The sequence below is a fragment of the Antedon bifida genome, chromosome 8, assembly GCF_963402885.1.
Source record: "Antedon bifida chromosome 8, ecAntBifi1.1, whole genome shotgun sequence".
NCBI lineage: Eukaryota > Metazoa > Echinodermata > Crinoidea > Comatulida > Antedonidae > Antedon > Antedon bifida.
The window spans coordinates 20,341,297-20,363,094 of NC_136233.1; the positions used below are offsets into that span (position 1 = coordinate 20,341,297).

Here is a 21,798-nt window from a genome sequence, read left to right on the forward strand (position 1 = left end):
CACTTGATAACATGCCGTCCGCCATGAGAGTTATTGAATAAATAGTTGAGTTGTGTTTTAGAAAATAAACTTGTTAGTGTAGTCTTTTGTCAAGTTACCCACGTACATTTGTACAAACTTAGTGAAAAAACTATTTCATTGTCTTGTTTACCCTGTGTACAGTAGTTACTTCTTCATACATAAGGGTGCTTAGAACATATATTTCATTCACCTTAGATAATAGTAGGCTTAATGAAGACAATGTTATAGAGAAATTACAAATATTAAAGGTCATGAATACAAAAATACAAGTTAGCTTGGGTACAGTACAAATTTTGGGGGAAAAAGTATAAGAACATTTTTTTTTGGTTTTTCTGCATTGTCTGTTTTTTATACCATATAGAATGTCAGAAAAAAAATCCCTGTCCCAGGCAAAATTGTTTACGGCACTTTTAAATGTTGGCCTATATAACACACACAAATGCCTATTAACACACACAAATACCTATATATAGGGGATAGGGAAAACCAATTCACGGTTTTTTTTACTTGGAGTTGTGTTATGATTAAAATTAGCTGAGGCTTACTTTAATAACACTTCTCATAGTAGTTGATAAATCGAGTCGATAACAATGACATTATCATGCCACAATCTAATATGGCGTCCAATTTAACGGGAAACCAACAGTTTTGAAAAATTCCATTTAACGTTAAAATGTACGAATACTACTGTATCTTAAAATTAAATGTATACACAAATCCAAACACGATTGTATTTTATTATACCTCCAAACATTAGAAAAATAGGTCGCAGATAATGCTGACTCAAATTCGCACTTCAGATGGAAAGGAACATTCACGGTAGAAGGTGTTGTTTTTGGTACCCATGTCACAATAGCAGATTCCGATCAGAGTGTTTAGAGTATGCATCAGTGTATGAGACATCCCTTTCGATAAGGAAATACCAATTATTCCTTACACAACACCAGAGATTCCCAGTTCAACCCAATACGTGAAACATTATTATCATTACGGTTCCACCTGCAGAATTATTTAAAATTACTCTGGAACTCCGCAAAAATGATTTTGACAACAGCTTCCACAATATACAGATGGACAAACTGGTCTGGAATTATGCATTATGTATAAAAATGAGTAATAAAATTAGTGTTAATGTGTTACAATCATTGGCCTGAATCTAGAATTAGTCTACATTGTTGTATAAGACCAAGTTGCAAAACTAAACTATCGAATATATCTGTAACATTTCTTTGATCAACTGCTCTTCATTAAAGCTGTTAAAATCAACAACTTGCAATTTTATTTGGTGGGTTCCAAACCAATTAGTGCAATAGGAATCATAATTAAAGAAGCTTAACATTGTAAATTGTACAATGCTGCGAAAAAGAGATCTGAACAAATTAAAATCTTGCAAAATCTACATCCTAGAGTTCGTATAAGCAAAAAGACACTTCAGATTGATCAGCGATTCCTTCTCAATCAGTGTTCAGAAATCTTTGTACAAATTGACAGGCAATATACATAATGGCATATAATAAGGCCAACTATCAGATAGTGGGACTCGATCATCTATTCCTAATATGATTCATATGAATCCTAATATGATTCATATGAATCCTATTGCACTCAAAAGTTTAAGAGTTTGTTTGTAGAGATTTTAACAACAGATTTTAATGAAGAGCAGTTGAACAAAGAAATAACTTAGTTAGTAACTTGGTTTTGTACCTACGACAATGAGTAAATGCCGGTTAAATCACTATAGGATTCAGGTAAATGCTTGGACAATCTCTGGAATAATTATCAAAAGTGATGTCTCTTTTAATATACTGATCCTTTCCAAAAGTTTAACACCCTGGTCGGTAATTTGTTGTCTATTTTTAGGTGGATAGCAAGAAACAACACCCATGAAATGTTCCGGTTCCGTCTGAGAAATGAATATAGGTGAATCTGCATTGTTCATAGGCTGATCCAGAGAGAGATCCAAAAATTACGACATAGGCCTATCTTAAATTCAGCACTTCATACAATTTTTAAGCCCTCACAAATCCTTCACTGCTCCAATCCAAACCCCCTAAATCAAAATCTTGGATCCGCCATCCTAATGTTGGGAAGACTGGGGGAGGGGGACAATTACTGTAAGTAGATGTACATTTATGTGGATTCGTGTTTTGTTTTAAGATAGTATGTCTATGGTACATTGTATGGACAAAAAATGCATTTTTCAAAAAAATGGGTTTTTTTCCCGCCAAATTGGATTCTGGCATGATGATGTCATCGTATATCGACTCGATCCATCAACTACTATGAGAAGTAGTTATTAAAGTAAGCCTCTACTAATTTTAATCATTAAAAGAAAACAAGTAACAAAAACCGTTAAATGGTTTTCGCTATCCCCTGTATATAGGTATTTGTGTGTGTTATAGGCCAAAATTATCTGCGACCTATTTTTCTAATGTTGGGAGGTATAATAAAATACAATCGCCTTTGGATTTGTGTATACATTTAATTTTAAGATACAGTAGTATTCGTACATTTTAACGTTAAATGGAATTTTAAAAACTGTTGTTTTCCCGCCATATTGGATTCTGGCATGATAATGTCATTGTTATCTACTATTATAACTACTATGAGAAGTGTTATTAAAGTAAGCCTCAGCTAATTTTAATCATCATAACAAAACTCCAAGTCAAAAAAATCGTGAATTGGTTTTCCCTATCCCCTATATATAGGTATTTGTGTGTGTTAATAGGCATTTGTGTGTGTTATATAGGCCAAAATTTAAAAGTTCCGTAAACAATTTTGCTTAAGACCCTGGAATGGGGATTTTTTTTTGACATTCTATATGGTATACTCTATCCGCAAATGTGTATATTAACTGTTCTGCACCCAGGTTAAGTGTGTTAAAAAGATCTTATAAAAATACGAATAAACACCGAACATACAGTAGACAAAAATATTTAAAAAAATATATCGTGAACATATAAAAATATAAAAAATATATATATAGCAGTATATACAAAATTTAAAAATGCAGCGTTACATATAGGTTATGACAACTTACATTTCCAATCTATCTTTTAACATTTGTGTTATATAAATGGCAAGAATTTAGAACAAATGACTTTCGAAGACCATCATGATCTCCTCTTAGTGGACGTAGCCCGACACCGATCTGTTTAAAACATAGTACTTATTTAGTAGGTGTGTGTGGTCATTCATAATTTTTACTACTTTATGTAATACTCTTTACAGAAGAAGTAGTATACATACCTGAAAACTTGTTTCTCCAAACAGCAGCACTACAGTGTGAACAACTAACTGGTAAAACGAAAAGGTGTCTTCATAAATAATTACTGTGAAAAGTAAATCAAAGAGCTGAATTAGGCTGGACAGATAGAAAAAATAAAATTAAAATTGTTGAAATTGCTCAATATAAATATATAATAACACAACATGTTTCGGGCATAACCCATCGTCAAGTGAAGAGAACTGTAATAAAGGATAATATATATCAGTCACAATTTTGTGAAAAGGTGTTATCTTTATGTGTGTACTGCACATGCGTGAGGTCAGCTTTTTAACAAACCAATAAAAACGGGCTTGACTATATTTACAAAATGGTTTTATCAAGATTGGTGTGATAGCATTGTACTTTACACTTTGTGTGGGTGTACACAAAGTAGGTAGGTAAAGAAATAATATAATAGGTCTGTTTTACCGTACAAAGAAAATGACTGAAACTGAACATAAATTTGGGTCTCAATTGTACAAACTTTCAAGTTTCTTTAGGCAATTCTATTTTATATACAGTATCTATTTTGATGAATACATTTGGTCTTACTTTTCCTGTTCTATTTGTTGAGGTGTTGGGTTAATTAAACATAAAACACTTATTTTTACATGTTTAGAACATTAACTTGCTTTGAAGAATAACTTACCTTTTGGTTTGGTGTACATTTAATGCTAGATTTTCTTCTTCATTTTTTGTAGGACACTTTCTTGAAGAAAAGGAAAAAAAAAGAAGAAAAATAATTATTGACAAGAAGTCTGTAATTGATTCCCAACATATTTGCAATTATTTGATGTTTTTGTATTATGTCAACACTGCATTTTGCCTCTTTATCTCTCTGGTTATTTTAATAAATACTGTATTATATTTATTTTATTTCCAATTTGTTCCACTCAACTTTTGAGTATTCACATGGTGAAATAACATGACTATTTCATTGTATTGTTTACCCTGTGTATTTACTACTTTCAGATATCATACACAAGGGTGCTTACAACCTATATTTCATTTCTTTCTTTTTTCACAATATTTCTTTCATAAGTCGCTATTACCTTTGGCCATATCATTGTTAGGTGAGTTTTTATTATCATTTACTATCTGATCTGAAGTTGGTTACTAGTTCCTAGTTCCGTATCCGGATATTCACCCCCTGGACATTTACCCCCGGAAAACTACCCCCCGGACAACCACCACCTGGACAACTACCCGCCTAGGACAACTACCCCTTTAGGACAACTACCCCCTGGACAACTACTACCCCCGGACAATTACCTCCTAGGAACAATTATCCCCGGACAATTACCCCCGGACAATTACCCCCCCCCCCCCCGGTAATTACCCCGCGGACAACTACCTCTGACACAATACTCCCCGTAGGACAACTACCTCCTGGACCTGGACAATACTACGAGGGCAAATAATCTTTTAGAACAACTACCTCCGTAGGACAACTAACCCCTGGACAACTACCCCCCCGGACAATTACCCCCTAGGAACAATTACCCCCTAGGAACAATTACCCCCTGAAAATTACCCCCTGAAAATTACCCCCCGGAAAATTACCCCCCCCCCCCCCCCTGTCAGGTCTCTGGTCTCTAGTTTCGAAACACCCGTTAAAAACAGATGGTTTCATTTTTACAGAAACCGGTCCTATATATTTGTCTACTTTTGGATGGGGGGGGGGGAGAGTAGTTGTCATGGGGGTATTTGTCCTGGGGGTAGTTGTCCTAATAGAGGGGGTAGTTGTCTGGGGGGGTAGTTACCTGGGGGGTAGTTGTCCTAAGGGGGTAGTTGTCCTAAGGGGGTAGTTGTCCTAAGGGGGTAGTTGTCCTAAGGGGGTAGTTGTCCGGGTGGTAAACATCCGGGGGGTAACTGTCTAGGGGGTAGGTGTCCTAGAACCCCTAGTTCCTATACAATATTTGTACAGTAATAAAGTACTTGAGTACAGTCACGCTATTCACCATCAACTACGGTCAACAACTATTATATATATATATATATATTATCAACTGCTATCCTGCGAACATTTCTACAACTAATTTAGATTTTAGATTGAACTACTGTATGTATGTAGGCCTACAAACACGATAAAACTACCTTTAAAATGTCAAGGAGCTAAGTTAATTGATCAGATATTTTCCCTCTTTTCCTAAATATCTATAGTTGGCATGCTTTAGGCCTACTAATAATCTTAGAAAAAAAATTCAAACAAATTAATTTGTATGAAAAAGATAACAGAACTTGCCGGACACAAAGAAAAACAGGCAAAGTAAGCCCAGTATACTCTGCTCTGTTTTCATCGAGATTATAATTGGTTGATTTGACGTTCGTTTCGATAGACGGAGCAAAGTTTATGACATCATTTTTAAACTTGTCAACAACAAAAGAGTGGTTGATCAGTACGAATCAAATACATGCGGTAGGCCTAAGTTTTCAATTTTAGTTAGCAAAATATATGGTGATACTTTCCCCATCCTTATCTGGGTTGCAGGGACTTGATGATATGCTGTGAGGAATATGCGTCTAATCATGATATCATATACAATTCAAAAAAATCTGTATGCATGTTATTTCAGCCAAAACGACGCAATTGTGATCCTGAAGTATTTTTATGTAATAATCAACTTAAATTTGTTACCTCAGTGAAGTACCTTGGACACACACATACCTTTAAAATGTCATAATTGTCAAAATTCATTATCTTTACATACTGTATATTCACATACACAAGTAACATAATCAAAGTTTTTGGCCTATATATTTTCTCTTTTTAAAAAAAAAACAGTTTTCTAGCATTAGACTATATTTATTTGTCTATTTTGAAACTGCTTTCTAGCATTTCTTACACATTTCTTTTCCCCATGTTTTTATTTATTTATTTATTTCAGTTGAGTTTTAGTATTTTAAATATTCAGTTGGATATTGTGATTGTAAATTTGGATTTATTTATACAGAAAAATGTTATATATTGTTAATGTTTTATATTGTAGCATTTTACTGACTAAATATGGAAACAAAAGTTTATGTTATGATAAAAATAATATAATATAATATTGACAAATTCAAAAGATATATTTGTTAGAATTGTGTATTCTGAATCTAAATTAGCTGTTTATAGCTATACAGTACTTGATGGTAAACAGTGTGACTCTCTGTTTATGATGGGATGTATTATTTTTGGCTCATTGTGTAATACAATGATGTAACAGATACTGTAATCAACTAATTACATGCCCTAAAATTGATGAAAGAGTACAAACATTTTGTGGTAGCAATCTTTTACCGTCAATAAATGAGGTCAAAGGTCACTCAACAAAGAGTTCAGTGAAGTACTTTTAGAATTCTTATGTAATCAATCAGGCCGTCAAACAGCAAAATTGGTATTCTTCATTGAATGTATACTCTCTAGTTGAGTTGTTATTTAATAATTGTGAATTTACCAAAAGGCACAAAAAAAGTTGGCTATTCAGTCTCCCACTATTTAGATTACAATAGGAGCATAACAATGTTTAATTACATTACAGTGTATTGACCAAATATGTTTAATATAGTGGCTATTCATTTTTAATTGTTTTTAAATGCTACTAAGCATAATAAGGTTTATTTTATTATAATATCATTTATTTTATTTAATATATTTATCTATCTATTATTTGGTTCTTATCAATATAACTACTGTCTAATACAATGGTTTGGTATACAGTACATAAAGTCAAGAAACTGGTGGATATTATTATTATTAACTGGAAAGATATTAAAGTAGAACCAGGCTATAAAAAGGCTTTAGTGAGTGGTAGGGGAAACTAAGCTGTGAGAATATCTTAACTTACAATACATTTTAGACTGGCTGGAATTAAACTTTGTCCCTTCACTTATCGGTTCAATATTTTATTTGGTATTATGTGATCAGCTAAACTAAACACAATGTAATACTGTAATTTGTTGTGCAAATATTTATAATATAAAAATAACGTTTAAAAAAGAACGACGTTTCGACTCCATCATGGGGTCATTATCAAGTCCAATGAATAAAATTTAAAACAACAACTAATTAAATAGCACAAGCCAAGGGTCAAAGTTTAAATAACAAAAGACCTATTGTCTAACATCATGTCAAATGAAAAGCTTAGCTTTTACAGAGTCACTTTGTTTATTCAGACTAGGTTTTAATTGTCTGATATACAACATTTCATAGATAAGGCAGTCAAATTTGTTTTTGCATTTTCTAAGTATACTAAAACATGAATTAATTTTACTTGGATTAACAATCACGTTATGATCCTTTAAATGCTGTCCTATTAAGCATCTACTATGTTCAACAATGCGTTGGTAGAGGTGTCGGCATGTATATCCAACATAACTTGCATCGCACAAGTCACATTTAAATTTATACACAACACATTGTTGACTTATAATAGTTGGTTTCTTTTCGACTTTCCTAATGTTATCTTTAACTTTTTTACTTATGAATACAGGGACAATGTTTTTGTTTATTTTGTGACTTAGTTGGCATAGTTGTCGCTTGACGGAGTTCGCAGATTTCTGGTCTTTGAATGGCAGGATGATTCGCACTGGTATTTCGGTTTTATTACCTGTTTCGCCTTCTGCAGTGTTGTTACTGCTCTCTGTTGGTTTAAAGTTCTGTATGGTTGTTGTTACTAGTTCATCTGGATATTTCAGACGCTTAAAAATCTTCCTTAGATTTTCACATTCATCATTAAAATGCTGGTGGGTCGACGATAGTTTGTAAGCCCGATTTAACATAGTTATAATAAGTGACCTTTTATACTTGTTGTCAACGTGACTATTGTAGTGTAGCAATAAGCCTGTGTCTGTTGGCTTTCTATAAACTTGTGTGTGCAATTTTTCCAAATCTTTGGTTATCAGCATTCCTAGGAAAGGGATTGAATTGTTCACAGCAGTTTCCATTGTGAACGCTATCGCAGGATGGGTCGTGTTAAGTACAGCTAAAAATTCATTGGCTGCTTCTAGATTTGGCATGAATACTAGTGTGTCATCGACATACCGTTTGTAGTATTTGGGCATGTGGTTCGTAGATTCAAGGCGTTCCTCGATGTGGCACATAAATACATTTGCCATAAGGGGTCCTAGAGGTGATCCCATTGCAACCCCATCAACCTGTTCATACAAGTTACCATTAAATTGAAATAGCTGATCTTTCGTTGCTATATTGAGGAGTGCAATTAAATCATCCTTATCTAAGTTTAGTCCATAATTATCGTTGAACCAGTTGTTAGTAAATGCTTTATCAGCAATAATTTGAATTGTCTCGGTTAAAGGAACATTTGTGAATAAGGACGAGACATCATATGATACCAAAATATCACTAGCATTTATAACGGTGGAGCGTATATCAGATGCAAAGCTAAATACATCATCTATTGTGTATGCGTTTTGGGATAGCGGTTTCAACTTCTCATCTAGCCACTGAGCTAATTTATAATTGTAGGTACCTGTTGCTGACAAGATTGGTCTCATAGATAACTTTTCTTTGTGTGTTTTAGGCAATCCATACAAATGAGCTAACCTTGATCCGGTTTGACAAATTGATTTAGCAATTTCTTTTGGAAGAATTTTATGAACCGTTGAAATCATATCTTTCTCCTTTTTCAGGAGTGGATGGTAATGTGTCATTGGAATAAACAAAGTGACTCTGTAAAAGCTAAGCTTTTCATTTGACAGGATGTTAGACAATAGGTCTTTTGTTATTTAAACTTTGACCCTTGGCTTGTGCTATTTAATTAGTTGTTGTTTTAAATTTTATTCATTGGACTTGATAATGACCCCATGATGGAGTCGAAACGTCGTTCTTTTTTAAGCGTTATTTTTATATTATGTATTTACAATAAACGTACCCTCATTCGTAAATATTTATAAGATTGTATTTTTGTCAAAATGCAGGAAAGTGTTTTTTTTTCAAAGGATGCCCATTTAGGCCTCTCACTTACTCATATCACCCTGGATACTGTACACTAATACAAATATTTAATATTGATAGGCCCAAACAGGAACAGGAACTAAATTATGCAGCAGAGAATAACAAACTTTTAATATTCAAACAAAGTGTTATCTTCTAATGATGTTAAACATTTTGATTCCATGTATGTATTATTTTTTTGTCTATCAATTTTTTTAATTGATAAAATCTTAATAGTAGTATTAGTCCATAGGGAATATAGGCGCACACTGACAATCAAATATAAAATGGTTCATGGACCCCAACAAACTACACATAATACCACTAGCCACTAGTAGCATATTTAGAATCAATTTCTTTTTCATTTAGAAACATTTATTAAACAACCAAATAGTTATTATCAACAGTAGAATAGGCACTGTGTTCATTCATGCATGGAATTCCCCAAAATGTAGTGCCACAGGGGATTTTATTTTCCGTTCCGGAGCTCCTCCATCGGTTTGTTTCGGACACGATCGAATCTTCGGTAAAGCTGCTCATCAATGCGTGACAATGTATCCACAATCACAATTTTTTTATTCCTACACACATCTATAGTCAATTGACCTGTGACGTCACAGCAATTTACGGCGATGGCTTTACGGCGAGCGTGTGCGGCAATATCTTTAATCTCGCGATTGTTCTGAAATCATATGTACATCCCTAATACGTTGTAAAAATATTGTCCTCGGTCAAGTTGTCCTTTAAAAAGTAGGGTAAAAACAAACACGTTTTTTTCATGTGCGACGAAATTTTTTAAAACAAAACTCCTCAATCTAAGGTTTAGATACTAATATTTATGAATCAAGTAATAACGAATTGGGGAAATTCTTTTGCGCTCCGTGCCAGAGCCACAAAGTTCTAAGAAATTCAAAGATCTTATTTATCCATGGCAAGATCAATAAGATGTACCTATTGTTCTCTATCTAGAGCTTTAAGCCAACCTTTTGCAACGAGAAACAAACTTTAAAGGTAAACTGAAAGGAAAAATAATTTTGAATTACGTTTCATTATAAACACAAACTAAAAATAAATTGCTGGTCAAATTTCAAAAACTAACCCATATAAGAAATTAAGCGATTACTATCATTATTTCATTTAACTTTTACTTGTAATCTTTGTATATATGGGTCGTGTCACCACGAAAGGAGCCTTGTGTCGCAAAAGCTACAGTATATTGCTATAAATAGCTTTGAAAGTTGGAATAGTCAATTTTGATCTAATATATATATATATATTTTTTTACATATTCGACATATTCAACTATTATAGTTTACTTGTCCTTAGTATTAAAACTTAATTTTGTTCCAAAATACATAAATTTTTACGTTTTTATAGACAATGTTGTAAGGGTTTGTGTGGAATTCTGACGATTTCAGTCGTAAACGGCCAAAAATCTACCCTATTTTTCAATCGCATGTTCTCGCCTTTCCAACATAGGAAACCCATCACATCTGGTATGGTTTTAAAGCTTGTATCGAATGATCGACTATGCAAACAAAATTATAATTGTTTCGTAATTGTTCCCTGTTCAACTCTAGTGTTTGTTTTGTATGATTAGTTACATGCAATAAACAGATTATTTATTTCTACATTAAATCATTTTAGATATCAAGATAAACTGAGAACGAACCTAGAAAAAAAAATCCGACATAGGTCGATGAAACATAAAATGTGTACTATAGACGATTAAGTGTAAATTCCATGCATTCATTAATGAAATAACTTAAAATGATTACCTATTATTTAAAAAAAAACATCCAAAACCATTACAAACTGCTGCTAAAAATAAAGCCAAATTGCTTAATTTACTTAAATTTTTTTTAAAACAGTATAATTATGGAAAAACATTGGTTTAGATGTAAAAATGACGTTTTCATTTGAGAATCGAAGTTATGAAGAGATCATTAGTATAGTGTAAAATAGTGGCATTATCAACATTTGAAAATACTTCAAGTGTAGTTGCCGATACAGTCAACCAATTTAAAAAACCCTACTCATATTATTGACCTTAACACAGAGAACATTCGAATAGTGTAAAATAAAATAGTCAACAACGCTTACACAATATATTATGTTTCAGGACCGTTCATAATTCTGCGCTTTGTTTGTTTCAGTATTTTGTTTTTAATGTTGTTACTGCAACATACATCCATGAATAAATATCTGTTGGGGAAGTTGAGAAAATTGTTATTTTGTATAATAGAAAGTAGTAGATAGTGTAATGTAATGATATAGATTTATAATTGAAAAATCAACCTTAGTATCACAATTCAATTGGGTTCAAGAATTTGCCCCAGAAAGTACAGTGAAGAGATTGTCCAGATGTTTTAATGTCCATTGGTCCATATAATAATTAAACACAAAAAGAAAACAGTTGATTTGACCTTATGATCTTTCACATCATAAAACTATTAGATATTGACAGTTTTAAGCAGAGATTCAACAGGGCCAATTCATCATTGTAACGCCTCCAAATAAAATCAATCACTCCCATCCAAACGTACCTGGACAGACTTAGGACCAATCATTAAACTCACAGATGATGTAATGACATATGCTAATAAACAGAAGCCAATACACACCTCATAGACACTTCTTGGAAGACACGACACCTTACCGACACTTCCTCAGAAGCCACACCTCACTTACAGCATCACTCACTTTGTTCCTGTTTCTGTATAATTATATTGTATTGAGTATTATAACGTATTATTGAATAAACAACTGTGATATTCAATCAACCAAGCGAGTAGAGTCTTTAATACAGTAAAACCTCCATACATTATATTACAATTCAATAGTAACTTTATACATTTTATTGCAATTTATTTAAATTTTACTTATTTACTTGAATATAGCTGGCTCATTTGAGTTAATATACAGTGGTGTATAATTCTGCCTATTTTCTTCCCGTGTCCAGCCGCTTTATATCTTGTTAAATAAATGTATGTTAATTATGTTGATATGCTGATCAAATAACGAAACAGAAAGTCACACAGAAAATGATCGACTAAGCAAACAAAATTATAATTGTTTCGTAATTGTTCCCTGTTCAACTCTAGTAGTTTGTTTTGTATGATTAGTGACATGCAATAAACAGATTATTTATTTCCACATTAAATCGTTTTAGAAATCAATTGCTGAACAAAGTTAACCGAGAACGAGCCTAGAAAAAAAAATCCGACATAGGTCGATGAAACATGAAATGTGTACTATCAAAGAATATATCACAAGAATGAGTATTCCTCTGTAACAGAGAGTGATGCCCGCCCTCATAAGGGCGGATGTATACCGACTAAATAAGACTTGATTTAATAGATATTCACATGTCACAAATAGAATTATGATAATATATTTTGCAGTTGTAAAACATTTTATACAACATATTAATAACAAACTAGTGTACATTCACTTCTACAGAAAATTATTTACTACCATGCTAAATTAGTTCACAAAGAAAGGCCGAACAGCAACACCAAAAATCAACCAAGAATTACTCAGCACGGCCTATTCTTTGCCATTGCCGTGTACTAATCTACGCCCGGTAAATTAAGTATTGTTTTTATGATATAAATTAGTATAAAATACATGTTATTAATAGGGTACAATGTTAAATTTCATTAATATTTATTTGTTTTACCAGAAACAAGTTAAATATAGAAATATTATTAAACTAGCCTTCGTGAAAACGCGTAAACAACAACACGCCCGGTAGCGCCCGGTTGATGAAGCGAACTGTTTATTCGGCAGTGTTTAGTAAATAAATTGCATAAAACGAACAATTACATCTCCAAGCAGCATTTAACGTGATGTTGGCATGTAGTTGATAACATTTTTTATCATGAAAATACTACCAGTGGTCCAGCTTTAGATTAGTGTAACCGTCACAAAAAGTTGTATACATCCCAGATACATCCTCACTTATGGCGGCACCCTACCACATGGACAATATTACTGTTACAGGGAAAATCGCGGATTACTCATTCTTGTGATATATTCTTTGGTACTATATACGATTAAGTGTAAATTCCATGTACTGTACCTCCATGATTCCATGCATTAATTAATGAAATAACTTAAAATGATTACTTATTATTTTAAAAAAAACATCCAAAACCATTACAAACTGCTGCTAAAAATAAAGTTAAATTACCTAATTGTAATTTTAAAAAACAGTAAAATTATGGAAAAACATTGGTTTAAGATATAAAAATGACGTTTTCATTTGAGAATCGAAGTTATGAAGAGGCTTGTTGTCCCTCTCTAGCGGTGCCTACCGGTCCGGGCTACATGTTGGGTTAGTTAGGAGATCTACCTAGCTAGCTAGGCTTATTAAATATTAGGTACGCCAAAGATAGGCCTAGCCTTGGCCTAATATCATATGTAAATTGTGGGGAAGTGCATTAAACAATTTTAGTTACCTGTCGTGGACACGCCCTTTTTTCTTTGGACGCGAGGAACTCTGCTAAGTTATTAAATTATGCAGGTGGCAGCACAAAATGGCAAATTAATAATTACGGCCCAAAATAGCACAAAAACAATGTATTAGAGGGCGATGTAAGTGTATGGTTTATGTATATACCACAAAAAGGTGGAAAGCAAAAATAAAAATGTCTTCAGGTTTTTGGTCAAATTATGCTAGATTGTGTACAAATTATGCCAGATTTTTTCGAAAATATGCCAGAAATAAGCTAAATCGTGGTGAATATGCTGTAGAACTGCGTTTTTCAAATTATGCCAGATTTTCTAAAATAATAAATGCTAGATGCCAGATGGGTCAAATTATGCCAGAAATAGCACAATTATGCCAGATTTGGCCACTATGGACGAGGTTTTTCAAAAGTAGGCCTATAATAAATTAACACAAGTAAATTTTAGAGTGACTAAAAAAATTATAATTATCGTGATAAAATAAAAACTACTTAACTTTCGTTTAACTTTTACTTATTTCATTGAACTTTTACTTGTAATCTTTGTATATATTGTTTGGTATGAATTTGTAAGACTAGTTGTGTAACTTTTCTGTATAATGCTATGTATGTTAACTATAGCTTTACTTATATTAGGCCTACTTTTTAAACCTACTAAAGCTAGGCCTATACTACGTTACTGAAAATACAATCCAGTAAGAAGAAAGAATAAATATTAATATCGATAATCAATGATTATTATCAATCAAACATATATCAAAAATGAAACATTCTATACAATAATTAATTTTGTGATTGACAGGAAAAGTGCTTATAAAATAACGAGTACTAGTCATCGGCATGCTATTTTCACAAATAGGATATTAAGGTAAGAAGCTTAAAATATTATAGTTATATAGGCCTAACATATAGAAAAAAGACAATATTAAAAGATAAGTATGATGGGGATACCTAATTGAAGATAGCAATGAAAAGTTCATGAGCAATGGTTGTGGCATCAGATATCGTGAATACTGATAATGGATTCTTTTTCGATAGCTTGATGTGTCGATAAACCCTATGTTGTTCACTAACTTCATTGAAATAGATATCTTCTAGTTTAGTTTGTTGGTTACGTTTTTAGGCCTAATGATGAAGATAATGGTGATGAGTCTAAATTAATTTAGGCATAATAAACTTATGTTAACTAACTTTATCTTCAGGTATGGGTTTGAAGCGGAGACTTGTATTTATTGTAGGGATATGTCTTCAATCTTTAGTCGGTAAGAGTTGATTTATTTGGTGAATGTAATGTTTTTATTTTATTTTTTTAAATTTTATTTTAATGTAATAATGTAATAGCATTAATTTTCCAATACAATCCAATAGTACATGAATAAATATAAATCAATAAACATACTGTAAACCAAAATAAGGGCTATCTAAATTACTGTATAACTTAAAATAATATTTAACACATCATAAGTGAATTTAGCAGAAGCTTATATTTATTATAACGCTAATGAAAACTAGTATCTTAAGAAATGTAGGTACCGCCACAGACCATAGATTATTTAAAGCCTATAACGAATGTTTAATTTTACAAATTATCTGAGAGCTTGTTCCATAAATTAGGATCAATTAAAACATAACATTGAAATATATAGTTAATGAATTAAGAGTAAAACAAGTACATTTTTCAGCTGGCCGCTTACTGTATTGAATTATCTCTAATATTCAGTTTTGGAATGCGAGAAACTCAAAAAGTGGCTATTATAGTTTAGGTAGCGTACTCTTTTTAATATTTGTGTCGTAGATCATTAGTTTAGTGTAAAATAGTGGCATTATCAACATTTGAAAATACTTCAAAAAATACTGAAAGTACTTCCAGTTATATTTCAATGATGTAAAACAACATGTTATGTTTAAAAACTCTTAACTTAATATTAATATTTAAAAGCATGTGGTCAATCGGTGACAACATCTAACCAGACAGCCAACGAAGGTGATGCTGAAGTGGTGATAACTTGTGATTATTCACAAGTTACATCTACACCTGATGTAATACAATGGGATGAACTAGATGAAAATGGAGTCAATATTAAACCAGGAATTGTGAATGATAACAAAGTAAGAAGTGGACGCTTCAAGTTACTTACTGCTGCTGGTAAAGCTAGCCTGGTGATCTCGCATCCTTTAAGAAATGACTCTCAACGAATATTTCAATGCCAGATGCAAACGCATAATGGATCGAATAAATTATCAAGTCCATCCATCCTAACGGTATATTGTGAGTAACATTCGAAACTGAAACTTTATTTTTACTTCAACTACCAAGAGCAACATCTTATACAATAAAGAAAGACTTGTCCATTGAACATTAATCGAATTATTTTTAATTAAATAGTAATAGTATTTTTAAAATATTCTCAACCTAGCCTCCAATCATAATTTAACTACCAGTAGACCTATACATATTGTTCAATTTTCTTTCACGGTAATATGCACGACCATAGTCTATACATTTCGTTTGTTCTTCCTTTTGTGTAAATTGTTACCACTATTGTACCTTTTCTCAGTCTTGGATCAACCACTTCTTTATGCTTCACCAATAACTATTTACGAAGGAGAAACAGTCACATTTACATGTATTAAACCTGATGGAGATCCAATTCCTTACATTACTTGGTATAAAGATGGACAGAAGATAAACGTAAAGGCTAAATATGTTCTTAAGATTGAAGCTGCCGCTATAGGAGACAGTGGCCGATATACATGTCAGGCAGAAAGTGATCAGTTTAATGGAAAGGATGCCAAAACAAGTGCCGGAAAACAACTAAACATATTTTGTATGTAGAACATGTCTTATGTTACATTGTTTCCTTACAAAAAAAAAAACATTTTGTAATCTCCTTCTTAAACAGGCATTACTTCTCTCTACTCATTATAGATCTCATCGCAGCATTCAAACAAGAAGATTGTTTTGTAACATGTGTTGCCGAGGGTTATCCCAGGCCATCATCACTATTGGTGCTACAAGATGGAAAAGTAGTTAAGAAAGGAGAAATAACCGTAACTATATGGACTAATAATGAGATATGCCAATCAAATGTAGTATGTTATGCAGAGAATGAAAGGCTTAATGACACAACAACATTAAAAGACTGTAACGCATGTAATTTGAAAGGTAAGTTAATGTTACCAATACTGTTATTAGTTAGAGCATGGAGAAATAACTTATTTCTCATGGTTAGAGTTTGTGGGGTTAGTTACTTACTGGCACTTTCTGTAGGCCTAGACAATATTTAGCAATGATTTCACAACTTAACGAATGTTCAGGATTTGTTGACATTTAAATTTGAAAAACATTAAATTATAATATATAATTACTAAACGATTATTTTGTGATTTAGTAATTTTAACGTTAGTAATTTTAATGCGTTTTGAATTCTAGTAAAATAAACGCAACTCTGTTCTTAGTACAGTAAAAAATAGTTGACCCTATACAACATAGCAACCGAATTACTTCTTATCTGGTTGGTATTTTGTACTTCTTTTCTAGATGACTCATTGTCAATTGGTAGTACAGTACTAACTGTAACTAATATTATTTCATTCATTCTTGGGTCTATTCCTACTTGGTTAGCATCACGTTTTATTTATGTAAGTATTTGTTTCAATATTATTCAACATTTCGTATAATGAAATTCGTTAGTTTCAACTAAAATGCTTTTACCCATGAATATATTAGATGAAAGAACTGTTTAGTTTTTAATTTTTTCTTTAGAAAAGACGATTAAGAAAAATAAAGTCAACATTGCAAAATCTTCAATATCAATCACTAACACTTCCATCTGGCGTTTACAACGAACTCAACAAAGACCACACGGTAGACCGTAGTGTTATGTCAAGTAAATGTGCATCAAAAGCAAAAACACAGGTTTGGGCATATCACTACCATATTTGGACACATCACACGTTTATTGTCAAACTAGTTTGGTAGTGTAGACAGAGTTTTACATTAGTACTAATATCTTATTTTTAGAAGGAAGAAGCAAAAGAAATCGAACGTAGAAATCAGTACCAAGGTATGCAAGTTTTAGCAAGTTCTGATGATGACGACACTGATTACGATGGATATGTTATATTTAGACCTATTTCTGATAACATGGTAAGCATTACAAAAGTAAGTAAAATCAACAATTACCGATCTGGTACTCGTGACACATTTAGCAAAATCCCAAGTCAAATCAGAAGTAAGGATAACTCAATTGCAGGCCTACAATTATTATCAACTTTGCTAACACTCGGTGATAATAATCAATGTGTTGTTGTTTTTAGGAAATTCGTTAGTTTCAACTAAAATGCTTTTACCCATGAATATATTAGATGAAAGAACTGTTTAGTTTTTAATTTTTTCTTTAGAAAAGACGATTAAGAAAAATAAAGTCAACATTGCAAAATCTTCAATATCAATCACTAACACTTCCATCTGGCGTTTACAACGAACTCAACAAAGACCACACGGTAGACCGTAGTGTTATGTCAAGTAAATGTGCATCAAAAGCAAAAACACAGGTTTGGGCATATCACTACCATATTTGGACACATCACACGTTTATTGTCAAACTAGTTTGGTAGTGTAGACAGAGTTTTACATTAGTACTAATATCTTATTTTTAGAAGGAAGAAGCAAAAGAAATCGAACGTAGAAATCAGTACCAAGGTATGCAAGTTTTAGCAAGTTCTGATGATGACGACACTGATTACGATGGATATGTTATATTTAGACCTATTTCTGATAACATGGTAAGCATTAAAAAAGTAAGTAAAATCAACAATTACCGATCTGGTACTCGTGACACATTTAGCAAAATCCCAAGTCAAATCAGAAGTAAGGATAACTCAATTGTAGGCCTACAATTATTATCAACTTTGCTAACACTCGGTGATAATAATCAATGTGTTGTTGTTTTTAGGAAAGAGAAGAAATTGAGATAGAATATCAAAATACTGAGGTCTTTTATGATGAGCCTCGTGATGTTGTTACTAGTACGTTTAAAAAAGGAAAGGTTGCAGAAGCACATTATTGTGGACAGTTCTATGATTAAACAACCCTGGATAATTGTGTTTAATGTCAATATAGGCATACAAATGACTACATAATATTAATGATTAGTGAAAATAAGAAATTATGTAAACAAATAAAAAACGATAATTACAAATTACAGGTTAGGAATTAGAGGTAGATATGGAAGGTAATAATGTACAATAGGCCTACATTCCCAAAAAAACATTATCTAACAATAATATTTATACGACAATTATAACTGCATTTTTTGTATATTGCAGAAGTTCAGAAAATTGTTATGTAAGATAATATAAAGTAATTTAAACTGCCTAGATAGTACACCAAAAACGTCTAAATATAAGCAAACGCAATATTTATTTGATTAATCGTACGGTACCTTTTGGCCTGTATGACATTAGATAGAGGTCTGCTGTGTGTAGTTGCCCATACAGTCAACCAATTTAAAAAAAAAAACCTACTCATATTATTGACCTTAACACAGAGAACATTCGAATAGTGTAAAATAGTCAACAACGCTTACACAATATATTATGTTTCAGGACCGTTCATAATTCTGCGCTTTGTTTGTTAAAGTATTTTGTTTCTAATGTTGTTACTGCAACATACATCCATAAATAAATATCTGCTGGAGAAGTTGAGAAAATTGTTATTTTATATAATAGAAAGTAGTAGATAAAGTAACTTTATACATTTTATTGCAATTTATTTAAATTTTACTTATTTACTTGTATATAGCTGGCTCATTTGAGTTAATATACAGTGGTGTATAATTCTGCCTATTTTCTTCCCGTGTCCAGCCGCTTTATATGTTGTTAAATAAATGTATGTTAATTATGTTGATATGCTGATAAAATAACGAAACGAAACAGAAAGTCACACAGAAAATGATCGACTATGCAAACAAAATTATAATTGTTTCGTAATTGTTCCCTGTTCAACTCTAGTAGTTTGTTTTGTATGATTAGTGACATGCAATAAACAGATTATTTATTTCCACATTAAATCGTTTTAGAAATCAATTGCTGAACAAAGTTAACCGAGAACAAGCCTAGAAAAAAAATCCGACATAGGTCGATGGAACATAAAATGTGTACTATAGACGATTAAGTGTAAATTCCATGCATTCATTAATGAAATAACTTAAAATGATTACTTATTATTTAACAAAAACATCCAAAACCATTACAAACTGCTGCTAAAAATAAAGTTAAATTACTTAATTGTAATTTTAAAAAACAGTATAATTATAGAAAAACATTGGTTTAGATATAAAATTAGATATACATCAACTAATATATCAAAAACAGACACTTTAAAATACATACAGCCTAGTACTACGATAAAGTGTACTGTATAAACATGGAGGTATAATTTCACTGTGGACAATTGATAACATTAAAAGACATGTGTTCACATTTTATAATATACATCATAAGAAAGTACTTCAAATATAATATTGTGACAAGTGTTTCAAAATGCATACAGAGACTTTCACATTTTCTTTTGATTTCACGTATACAGACGCTTATTAATATTATACTTGACATTAATATTATTTTAATTATTTTAAACTACAGTACCAATGAATGACATTCAGTATAGTGGCAGCATAATACACTGAGATCATAGAAAGAAATGTATCATTGGTGTATGCGTGGGTGTGTGTATGTTATGTTATATTGATTCTGATATTCATAATTTAATGTTTATGGTAATTGCGTGTTATTGTTAATGGTTACAATACATTTTAATTTTATTAAAGAGGGCCCCTGAATATCAGTTAACCCACTGTGCTAAACTGGAAGGGTTACACTTTTTAAAGATGGTTAAAATAAAAATAACAATAAATAAATGCAATGTAATATTTCAGATTTTTGTTAAACGCTTTTAATTTATGTAGTCCTACATTTTCATGGACCTATATCCATTGGTCAAATATTTAATCAAATAGAATATAATGCCTATAGCCGAGCTTTAAACGTAAACATACTGTATGTTTACCGTATATTTCAATAGAAAACTGTATAACTCATAATGTAAACTGTAAAGTAATAATAAGTAACTATAAGTAATAAAGAAGTTTGTATATGAAAGTAATGCGGAAAACAATAGCATGCAAACACAATAAAACTGTTTTAATGGTATGTAACGATGTACACTGTGTTGGTTTAATCATTTTATTTCCCTATTAGCACACGCAATCACAACTTCAAAAGAAACGCTAAGCTTAAAATAATTAATGGCAGTTGGCAATCAAGACAGAGAGGATCGTTTAATTTGACAGAAAAGTTTTAAAGCATCGTCAATTATCCACACATTCATAATAAAAACAATATAATAAAACAATGCTAGATAATGCTAGGTACTCATAATTCTCGGTAACCAACCTTGTAAAACGTTTTGGAATGAACACCTTTATAAATATACAGTAGTAGTGCTGTATTGTGAGAAATTGTACTAACTAGATGGTACGCTCGCTTCGCTCGCGGTCGTGTCCACAGATGGTTCTCGAATACACAATAATTTCAGCGTCAAACAACTGGCGATTTCAAATGTACGTACCGCAGGACTATGATGACGACACTGATTACAATGGATATGTTATATTTAGACCTATTTCTGATAACATGGTAAGCATTACAAAAGTAAGTAAAATCAACAATTACCGATCTGGTACTCGTGACACATTTAGCAAAATCCCAAGTCAAATCAGAAGTAAGGATAACTCAATTGTAGGCCTACAATTATTATCAACTTTGCTAACACTCGGTGATAATAATCAATGTGTTGTTGTTTTTAGGAAAGAGAAGAAATTGAAATAGAATATCAAAATACTGAGGTCTTTTATGATGAGCCTCGTGATGTTGTTACTAGTACGTTTAAAAAAGGAAAGGTTGCAGAAGCACATTATTGTGGACAGTTCTATGATTAAACAACCCTGGATAATTGTGTTTAATGTCAATATAGGCATACAAATGACTACATAATATTAATGATTAGTGAAAATAAGAAATTATGTAAACAAATA

The 21,798-nt window shown here is 31.9% G+C and overlaps 2 protein-coding genes across 2 annotated transcripts in view; one reads left to right on the top strand and one right to left on the bottom strand.

Moving 5' to 3' along the window:
• The window catches only part of LOC144849749 (uncharacterized), a 55,755-nt gene extending 35,378 nt beyond the window's left edge, over positions 1-20,377 (top strand). The window contains exon 22 of the mRNA XM_078706780.1: positions 20,368-20,377. The gene's annotated coding sequence lies outside the window, so the exon portion shown is untranslated. The remainder of the gene's footprint in view (positions 1-20,367) is intronic.
• On the bottom strand, positions 7,403-8,944 carry LOC144851047 (uncharacterized). Its single transcript, XM_078708569.1, has one exon. The coding sequence runs from the start codon at positions 8,942-8,944 to the stop codon at positions 7,403-7,405; it is 1,542 nt and encodes a 513-aa protein (XP_078564695.1).
• Positions 20,378-21,798: the final 1,421 nt, after the last annotated feature.